The sequence below is a fragment of the Pteropus vampyrus genome, unplaced genomic scaffold (assembly GCF_000151845.1).
Source record: "Pteropus vampyrus isolate Shadow unplaced genomic scaffold, Pvam_2.0 Scaffold79, whole genome shotgun sequence".
Classification (NCBI taxonomy): Eukaryota; Metazoa; Chordata; class Mammalia; order Chiroptera; family Pteropodidae; genus Pteropus; species Pteropus vampyrus.
The window spans coordinates 334,364-345,556 of record NW_011888860.1 but is presented as its reverse complement, the minus strand read 5'-3'; the positions used below and the strand labels follow the sequence as shown (position 1 = coordinate 345,556).

Sequence of the window (11,193 nt, the reverse complement as noted above, 5' to 3'; positions counted from 1 at the left end):
AATTGGTACACTGTTTCTATTTTTATTAGCTAGTAATTTTTTGATGGGGCCAATGTATATTGGTGAGGTTATTAGCTAATAATTAAAACTGAAAATAATACATGGAAATGGCAAAAAAAAAAAATTCAAATAGCTATAGAAGGGTATATAAAAAACTAAAATCTCTCTCCAACAATGTGCTCTCCAAAATCGTGTTATTCCACTTAAGACTTTCAGCTTTATATCTGGAATTCAGTATCTACTAGCATGTGATATCTTGGCTAAGTGTCACCATCTGTAAAAGAAATAATTCATCTCTAACTAAAAAAATTGTTATAAGGATTACATGAGATGAATGTTTACACAAATATTTTAATGGCACAGTGGCTGGCTAGGAAATGATGGGCACTTCTGTTGGACACCGTTAACAAGCTGGTCACACTGAACTACTGTTTCTGAAACCACTAAGAGTAATTAACAGCATTATAGAGCAGGCACTACTCTAAGCCCTTTAGGTGCATTTTCTCATCTATTCCTTACATAATTCCTTTAGGATAATTCCTTCATCTGCCCTTCAGATGAAAGGCTGAAGGCTGGAAAGATTAAGTAACTTGCTCATGGTCACAGCAGTTTGAATAGGAACTTTTCTTAAGTCAAAAGCATCCTAATTTTAGAGATATTAAGAGTGAGTGTGGCCTTAAGCAGAATGGAATAACATTCCAGTGAAAGAATCAGAAGATGGATAGGGCAGCAGCTGAGAAGGATGTGAGTACATTCCTTCATCTTCCTGGGAACTCCCAACTACTTACTAGAAAGGGGTCTGAGGTTCAACAGGAGGCTGGGAATGGGAAAGAGAAGGTAGGGTTCGGCAAGATGAGCTAGTGAAAGTAAGATCTAGCTGTCTAGGTAGCTCATTTATACTCACATTCAGGTAACCCTATTTAAAATGTTTCAAAGTAGGTGTCTGTGTACCCACTATAAGGTAAATGCTGTGAGGTGCTAAGAAAGAGGACATAGATGAATGAGAGCAATCTTGTAGAGAAGCTAAGACATACAGAAATGACTGACCAAATATGAAAATGGCCATGAAAGATAAAAACAAAATGCAGTATGCGCACAAAGGTGAAGTTTACTCCAGCTGCCTATTTGCCCTAAAGCAAAGTCAGCAGATCAAGACTGGACTGACTTTCGGTTGTAAGTGTTGAATTAAACACTTGTCCCATTTTCATTATCTCCTGAAACCTTACTAAAATGGCAGCAAAAGAATAAAGCTATAAATAGACAAGGACAAAGAAAGGGAAAGCAGGCACCAGTGGATGAGCGATGCCAACCAATTTTTAGAATGTGGAAAGCAATGGGAGGCAAAGTAATAACAAAGAAGCGCAAGGAGAAACTTCAATGCCCACGCAAGGGACTGCCTTCTAGATGTAGATAATTGGCCTCTTAGATCTCAAGAACTGGAGGCACCAGATACAAAATGTGGAGCTGAAGTGTGGGCCTGAAAACAGGGGACTTAGGTGGAAGATTACATAAGGAACAGTTAGATGCACCCAAGTCTCTACACTACCTCACACAAAGAGAACCTTCCCCAACCTTTACTCTCATAGGATAGAGGTTTATTTTCAGGAGGAATAGAATAAGAAAGTTTCAGACTTGGGGAGTGTTAGTGAGATGCCAGACAGGAAACAAAGGAACTAGATTAAAGCCTGCATACTGAACAGAGACCCACACTTCCCTATCCTACTTGCTTTTATTCATCTAGCTCTGAGAAAGCTGGCAGCCAAGTTTATAACCCTCAAGGCAAGAGACTTGAGATTTTTTTGAAAAGCTTAAATGGCTTTAGAGAAATAATTGTGACATTTGGGAGTCCATTGAAAAATCCAGCTCACCCCCTAAGCACTGTACAGCAAAGCTCTATTAGATAGCTCCCCCACCCCAGCTTCCAGTTAGTTTTAGAGTGGCTCAACAGTTAGTATGCATGTAGAGCAAGGATCACCAGACTTTTGAGGAGCCTTCAACACAAAAGGCAGAGACCAAAATCAACAAAAGAAACAGAGACAATGCTCAATGCAGAGGAACCGTAAGTTCAAAAATCTAATTATCCTCAGAGAGAAAAATGGAAGAAATTGTAGCTAAGAAACAAGTACAGGATGCTATTGGAAAAAAAAAAGAAAAAGGAATATCAGAGAAGAGCTCTTGAAATTAAAATGTGGTGGCCAAAATTTTAGCAAAAGAATCATTGTCAAATTACATTTTTATGGAAGCCCAATATAAAATACATTAAAATGATGTATTATTAACATAAATATGTTAAAGTTGTGTAGCCTCTGAGTCCCCAGGGGAATGAATGACATGTCCCTCTTAGCTGCAGCTCCTGCTATTTTGCTCTACTCACATTCTGAATCTTTCTTTGGGTTGTTCCCATTTTTCTTCCTATGGCCACTAGTGCTCATATTTCTTAATGTAATAGCTCTAAAGGTGTTTTCAGCTTCAAGAAAGAGAAAACTATTCAGACTGGTTTCATTAATTAAGTCATTTATTATCTCACCAAATGGGAGGTGTGTTTCAAGGTTGGCTGATTCAGTGGTTGGAAAAGGGTCAGGGACCCCTATACTAGTTTTCTTAAAAGCCATGTGCATTTATCACTTTCGTTTTCTTAAAAATGCCATTTGTGCTACAGAGACAAAAATCAGACATACTGAAATGGGCACATAAATTTTCATATGTTGAAGACCACAGATGCATTAATTTCTGCTGTCTAATCAAGAACCTCTTGCCGTGTCTGTGCATTTAAATGTGCTTCTTATTAATTCATAATTGTTTAGCAAGGTCAAAGCTCTACCTTGGCCTTTTAAAATTCAAGTCTGTCCATTCTTGTAGGGTTGTGAAAGGAAGTATACCTCTACAGCACATTCACCACTCAAATGTCCAACAAGACCCTGTCATTTGGTCACATATTCTAGTCATAGTATCATGGTCACTTAATGCAACACTAAGTGACTGAATAACAAATCCAGAATAGACTATTTGTGATTTCACTTTGAAACAAACATTTCCTGCTATTCCTCTTTCAAGTTTTTGGATTAAGTTTAACTGGAGAGTATTCTGAGTTTGCAAGAGGTGTTTTAATATTTTTTAAAATTAATTTCAAGTATACATACAGTACATTAATTAGACATCTATATGGTTCATAAAACCATCCCCCCAATTGCTCCCTCCCTCCCCTGGCCCTGCACCTGGCTATCATATTAATACTAACTGCATTCCCTATGCCATGCTCCCCATCCCCATGACCAACTGTCGACTTAATTTGTACTTCTTTAACCCTTCACCTCATTCTCCTAGCCCAACTTCCCTCCTGTCTGTCACCAAATTGTCCACTATATTTGTGAGTCTGTTTTTGATTAGTTTCTTTTTGTTCCTTAGATTCCGTATATAAATGAAATCATAAAGTATTTATCTTTCTCTTATTTCACTCAGCATAATAACCTCTAGGTTCATCTATGTCATTGCAAATGGTAGGATTTCATTTTTTTAATAGCTGAGTAATATTCCATTGTATATATGAACCATAATTTCTTTATCCAATCATCTGTTGATGGGCATTTAGGTTGCTTCCGTATCTTGGCTACTGTAAATTGTGTTGCCATGAATACTGGGGTGCATAGATCTTTACAAATTATTGTTTTGGTTTTCTTTGGATAAATACCTAGAAGTGAAATTGCTAGATCAAAGGTATATCCATTTTTAATTTTTTGAGAAACCTCCATATTGTTTTCTATAATGGCTGTACCAATTTGCAATTCCACCAACAATGTATGAGGGTTCCCTTTTCTCCGCATCCTCACCAACACTTGTTTTTTGATTTATTGATGATAGCCATTCTGACAGGCGTGATGTGATATCTCATTGTGGTTTTAATTTGCATTTCTCTGATGGTTAGTGACCTTGAGCATCTTTTCATACGTCTGTTAGCCATCTGTATTTCCTCTTTGGAGAAGTATCTGTTCAGGTCTTCTGCCCATTTTTTAATTGTTTTTTTTTTGTTGTTGAGTTGTATGAGTTCTTTATATATTTTGGATATCAACCTCTTATCAGATGTATCATTAGCGAATATCTTCTCTCAATCAGTCAGTTGTCTTTTTTGTTGATGGTTTCCTTTACTATACAAAAACTTTTTAGTTTGATGTGGTCTCATTTATTTTTTCTTTTGTTTCCCTTGACCAGGGAGATATATCCGAAAAGAAATTACTGTTAGTAATATCAGAGAGTTTACTGCCTATGTTTTCTTCTAGAAGTTTTATGGTTTTGAGTCTTACGTTTTAATATTTTTTATAGTTTACTATTATTTAGCTGTACCAATCAGGATTCTTCTTAGTACTGTGTAACCAAAAAAACCCAAACCAAAACAAAAAACAAACAAACAAACAAAACAAAGGAATAAGACTGCTGAGGCTGACAAGACTGCAAATGTCATTCATGACTCCCAATTTTACATTTGTACCAAAATAGCTTTAGTTTGTCAGTTACTTTTTTTATATATAATTGTTACTAATCTGAAACTTTTACATTGTATTAATACAATGCCATTTTTTTTCTACATTGGGATTCCATGAAAATTGCATTTGACAAAATGATTCCTTCACTAAAATGTTCCATTACTATTCCCCTCCACTGTGCAGAATTAGAAAATACCCAGATTGTGACAAAATCAGAGTCTAATCTATTATTCCCGTGAAAGAATAGATTTTAGGGAGTGGTTGCCAGAGATTAAAGTTAATGGGGTTAATTTTACACAGTGACATTTATTAGGATGTCTAAAGAAAGTGAGTCAAAGTATAAATGGTTCCCCTGAGTTAAATTGTAACTAATTTTCAAAGTTATGCATTATTTTTATGAAAAATACTAGTTCAGCCTTCTAAAGACTTCCTTTTTAAGATGTACTAGAAAGATAAGAATCGGAGTCAAAAGTTTCTCGTATTTATGAAAGAAATTCCTTCCTCAGGTCATTACTATCATATAATGGGAGAGTGCATGCAGATGTAGCAAACTATTATAAAATGAAGGTTAATATTGTTATTTTTAGGTTATATTTTCCAGTCTTGGACAACACCAAGGTCTTAGTTTCATAGAAGCCCTAAACAAGTAACTAATGTAAAACTGTTTTTGCAGGTCTAAAGTAGTGGTATCAAAGTAAAAATAAATCCATACTTAAACTCTTAAGTCTTTCTAAATTATTCCAATGATATTTTACTATTATGGAAAAAACATGTTAATCATAAGTAAACTGACCATAGTCTCAAACTATGTCGACTGATTCATTACGGCATGTCATTTTTCAGAAATGAATTGTGTCAATGATGTACAGGTAACAGTCTTGAAAGATTGTCTACAAGTTTTTAATGTATTTTCTTAATTTTTATTTTTCAATTAGAGTTGACATTCAATATTATTTTATATTAGTTTTAATGTATTTTTAAATTATACTGTTAACAGTAAACTCATAAAGATGTTTTATGATTACATCATATAAAGTGACTGTTTATTGGGACATAGAAGACACGGTAAAAGACAAATAAATTACTATAATTAAATATGCATGGCTTATTGACATTTTTCTTAAAATAAAAAACGAGTTCATCCACTGAAGTGTAGGTATCCTGACACTACCTGTTATCAGTTGGAATCAAATTTTAAAAATTCCTGTGATCTTGATGTCTTGTTAAATGTTAGAGGGCTTTTGTTTTTCTCTTAGCCACTAGATTTTTCAGGAAAAATTCACCTATTTAAGAAAAATGAAAATATATTAGTATCACTTTAAAGTAATTTCAGAATAATTATACTTTAGTGTTTCCGTTTAAAGAAGACTTTTGTATTTATTGGCATTTCTCTCTTCTCAAATCTCAATGGCAATAATTTTCTAACCTCACATATCCCCTATATCTTTGGCCTTTTCCCCCAACAATAATGATCAGTCGCTGTTCTTAAAAAAGTTTTTTTTTATCACTCCAGTTTCTACTCTTCTTTCTAGTAACTCAATATTATAAAGGGTGACTATTGTATCGATGGGTCTGCTTCTATACATTTATTCCACTTTACATGTACTATCTGTTCCTTATCACTGACAAAAGTATTGCTGTTTGCACAATTAATTTCAGAGAGCAATTCTGCTACATTATTAGCCTGGATCTGATGTTTATAAAACAGAACTTGCTGCATTTGAGCAGACTCATCTGATGGTATCTCTTTAGCTTATTCTCCTCTAAGGGAAGCAAGAGATCTTTACTTATAATGGGCTTTCTCTTGACCCCTTAAGTTGTGCCTGTGCAATAAGTTAGCTGCTTTTCAGGTCCTAGGGTTCCATTTAGTCTATCACTGTTACAGTATGGCACAATGCTTACTGGCAGAGCTCACAGCACTGTAGGCCTGATTTTATGTGGAGTCTGATAAACTTTTGTCATCTTAATATACAAGCAGAATTGTGATGATCCTCTCCGTACACAATCACCAAGAATTCCAAAGCTCATAACCTAGTCAAGGAATGAAAAGAATAATGTGTGCGGCTCCATACCTCCTCTAAATCTGATAAGAGTAGAATCAACATTATCAGACCCTAATCCATCATCTGAGTCTAATGTTCTACATACCAGAATTTGATCTTACTAGTAATTTAAAAAGCATTAAAAAGTTCATAATTCACTTCCTTATGAATTTAGAAATTTTCTGAAAAAAACCCACAAAAACTCAAATGATATCACTGTACTTTAAATACTCTGAAAGCTGATTTTTTTTTTCTATCTTTTATATATAGTTTTAGCTTGCCAGTGACCACTTGAAGAATGAATCACTTGTAGTTACTGGTTTCCAAAGTCCCCACATCCTGTCAGTGTTGAATCAAATTCTTAGGTTTTGTAACTTGGATAAGCTGTTGTTAATACATTAAAATGTCTTCAATTTCTTTATAAGAACACAATGAATATTATCAATACTTGCACATAAATTTTTATAAATAGAATTTATGCCTAATTTAAACATATCTTTTAGACTCCAATGTCATTTAAAAGATCATTAATAGTAATATAGTTTATTACAAAATCAGAGTCTAATATATTACTATTATTACTAAATATATTACTATTATTTATTATTATTATATTATTATCCAAAAAATAACTAGCTGTATAGTCTTCAAAATTTTTAATTGTTAAGTTTAACTGACAGGGAAAACATCATAAACATTTTTTTAGATTAAATTCAATCTTTAGATATGTTCTCATTGACCTTTTGATGGCTATTACTACGTGACTTTTTATTTCTTGGAAAAGGCTTTTATTTTCATAAGTCAGCTATTGACCAAATCAAGAGCTAAAATCACAAAGGTGTAAAAAGGCATTATAGCTAGTAAAAACACTAAAAATTTCTATAGGGAAAATAATCTTAAGCATTTTTTTCTGTTGCTTCTGGGAGGAAAAACACAAATATACTGGTGCAAGCAGCAGTGCTATTGAATAGATAGTTTTCAAGGTTTTAACTGATCTGAAATTGGGAGTTTGGAGAGACAGGTGATATCACTGTCAAATGAATATACATTTTTCCAGAAAACCATGTTATATGCCTGACTGATCTTTGTCATTTCTGAATAACCTATTATTGAAATCCACATATAGAGTAAACCGTTTACTTCTGCTTTCATCATAGTAACTGAGCTATTAAAGGAAGGGGCGGGGGAAGGATTTTTTCTTTAAGGAACAAAGCAGGTTTAAGAGAAAATTTTTCCTTAATATGACCCTTATGGAGCAAATCTCCTAAGGATGTTCCAGAAAAACACTTTTTACCCCACAAAAGACAACCACAGCTATTATAATTGCAATGTGGAAAGTTATGGTCTACATAAAACCATTCCTTGTGGTCTAACTTACCTGCTTTGTATGAAGAACGCACCAGAGGGCCACTTGCAGTATAATGAAATCCAAGTTCGTTTCCTACTTTTTCCCAGTATTTGAATTTTTCAGGAGTAATGTATTCTTCAACCTAGATTTAAAGAATTCTGATAGATTCTAGAATTTTCACAAACCATTTTGATTCTATAGAAAATCTATACCCATGCATTCAGTGTGGCTTTCATGTTATAATTTAACCAAGCGTCCCCAGGTTTCTTACTCTCCCTCCTCACTGGTTACCCACTGTCCCCCCACCCCACTTAGAGGGAATATGAGAGAAAAGAGAAAACTTTAACTTTGTATTATATTAACTACTCCAAAGGATGGAGAAAGAGAAAATGAGATTATAGATTATATATCTGTATCATTCCTTTATTTGGCTAATAGGTATAATAAAAAATTAGTCCCTTCTATAAGATTCTTAAGGACAAGACGGTGTCTTATTCATCTTGTATCTTCTGCTTAGCATTGTGTCTGGCACATAGTCACTACTCAAGAAAACTTTCTTGAATGAATAAATGTCTGATATAAAAATAGTAAGCCTGACTTTTCTTATCTCTGGCTCTTATATAACTCTAAAACAAATTGCAAGATTACCAAGTGAGTATAAATGCAATTTCCCAATTTTTAAAAAACTTTTAAATTTTAAAATTAAGAAGCTGCTGGCTTTTTAGTATAATGTTCCATTGTACATTCTCAAGTTAAAAAAAATTTTTTTGTAGGTTCACTTAGGTTATATAATTTTGGGGACAGCAAATAAGTGACAGTGTAGCTGCTTTATGCAGATAAAATGGAAACTGAAATTTGAGAATATACATGGAACATTATATTTTTGCCGACAGCTTCTTAATTTTACCTATGTACAATAAAGATTTAATTCAAATTACCAATAAACATTTGCCAATTCAAGGTTAGCTGTACCTTAAGGTGGCGCTTTGTTGGCTGCATATATTGTCCTAAAGTCAAACAGTCTACATTTGCCTCACGAAGTGCTAGAGAAAACAAGCACACATTAGCAGATGTTTTTATGATGCTAAAATTCTGGATTTAAGCTTAATTTTCCAGAACATAATTTTACTTCAGAACAGTGTGTCCTTTATCCTGGTCTATAATCCTGGTATTAGAAAATAAGACTGTATCTATCCATTCAAAGGTATTTATGTGCCAGGAAATATGGTAAAAATTGAAAACAGAGGAATAATTAAGACAGTCATGTGGGGCTGATATATGGACAAATGACTCTTAATTATAGACATAACATGCTGTATTAGGCTTTTGATAAATGTACAAGAGATGCTCTGGGGGATATGAGTTGATCTCTGACATCAGAATCTTTCTAGTAAAACTGTATGCATTGTGGTAAAGAGTAGCTTTTAATTACTATTTGAACTTATTACTTTTTGATCCAATAATCGCAAGAAGGCTAAGGACCCTCAGGTAAATAAAAGCTTTTATATTTTAAAACATAAAAAGCCCAAAACAAATAGGCTATAGGACTAAGGTTCAGCAAAGTCCGAAGCATATCATGTTATGTGACAATGCTACAAGTAAGCTCTTCCTCAAAGGTTTGGATTTATCATCTTTGAAATGTCAGTGTCAGCCAGAGCTCCTAGTACTGGATGGCTCTCAAAAATTGTCCAATGACTGAATAATACAAGTAGACAAAATCATATTCTTACTTGATAAAAGGGTGGAGAATAAAACAGGAAATTGTATATCCTGAACTTCCTGTACTTCATTCCATAAAGTTCTAAGAAAATACACTTCCTTTCCTTTGTATGCTGCTGTTTATAACCATATACTGTTTGTTTTTACTAGCACTTTCGCTGAGATTATGAAGGCATAACAGGGTCTTCTAAGTGGGGTTCCTGCTATTACGCAAATTAAACGGGAGTCTCCATTTTTCAATATCTTTACCTTTCATTGTTGCATATACTTGCTTGTCGTTCTCGCCTAAACCCAACATTATAGATGTTTTAGAAATAATATCAGGCCGAATCTCCTTGGCGTGTTTCAGCACCTGTAGAGACTGGTCAAAACTGGCCCGAGGATCACGAACTTTCCTTGAAAACAGCAGGGCTGTTGTCAGCAAGGACAAGCTCAACTAAGTACATAGTTATGCAAGCAACTTGAAACACCAGAAATTACATTCTGGACATTTTATCATATGATATAGTTCGATGGTAGAATTTGTGAACAAATGTCTGTTATTTTAGGGTAGAAAATAAGGCTTCATTGGGCCACCAAGCTCTGTTGACTTTCAAGTTTGGGCACCCGGCCACTGGTGGTGGTATCATGAGATATGACAGGGGCAGAGAAAATGAAAATGGAATTCAATTTATGAATTACTTATTAAGAAACCAGAATTTTAAAGCTCAAAATGAGTAATTATAAGAGGTATTGAAGGGAGAACAAGAGTAGAAGGAAATCTTGATGCTGAACAAAAAAAACTTTAACCTGCACCCACATTTCAAAGATCTGAAACTTTTATGTTCATTTCTTTTCTAAAGACTGAGCTGCCCTCTGCTGGCGAGTATGCAACATTGACATCTCTTGGTTAAAAAATACATGATTCTGGAATTTTCACTGGAAAGGATAATGTTTCTTAAGCAAAACCAGGGATATTGGCACCACTCACTGGTGGTGGTATCATGAGATATAACAGAGCTGAAACAGGCTGTGTGCCAGACTTCAACAGGGGCCAAACCATCATAGCTTAAATGGGGACAGGGCCAAAAGGACAGAAAGTTGCTGTTAAACCAGCATTCATTTGAATTCAAATGCACCTTCATTTTTTGTAATCCATTTGTTGTTGTGGCTGTTATTTTTAATGAGACCGGTTCACAGAGAAGAGAGGAAACAAATTTATGAATTTAAAAATAACCACAAAACTGATAATACAGAATATAATTACTTTCTGAAAGTATTTCTCCACTGAATTTGTTATGCTTCCTATTGTTTATGATTTAGTGGAAATAGTTATTGTTTATCATACTTCTTTCAAGTTCTCCAACAAAGAACAATGTAGAGAAGCTAATAAAATCACTACCAAATTACTTAAAAAAAGTTTTTACTTTTAAAAAGAGACTTAAAATACATCTGAATGATACCAGTTTTTCCTCAGTATTATTTATTGCATGTATTAGTGCCAATAGCATTTTAAAGGTCTGTTTTTTAGAATTATAAGCAAAGCAACTGTTTGTGTAATTTTTTTTGAAAACTAGTCTTTGAAAAAATAATTGGCACTTGTAATACACTATTAAAAAGAAAAAAA

The 11,193-nt window shown here is 34.0% G+C and overlaps 1 protein-coding gene across 2 annotated transcripts in view; it reads right to left on the bottom strand.

Moving 5' to 3' along the window:
- Positions 1–5,426: 5,426 nt before the first annotated feature.
- Positions 5,427–11,193, bottom strand: part of LIAS (lipoic acid synthetase) — a 15,453-nt gene continuing 9,686 nt past the window's right edge. For both annotated transcript variants that reach the window (XM_011362740.2, XM_011362741.2), the window contains exons 8-11: positions 9,837–9,982; positions 8,841–8,911; positions 7,899–8,010; positions 5,427–5,761 (exon numbers count right to left, since the gene is read on the bottom strand). In XM_011362740.2, coding sequence (XP_011361042.1) covers positions 5,709–5,761; positions 7,899–8,010; positions 8,841–8,911; positions 9,837–9,982 — 382 coding nt within the window. In that variant the 3' untranslated portion in view covers positions 5,427–5,708. The remainder of the gene's footprint in view (positions 5,762–7,898; positions 8,011–8,840; positions 8,912–9,836; positions 9,983–11,193) is intronic.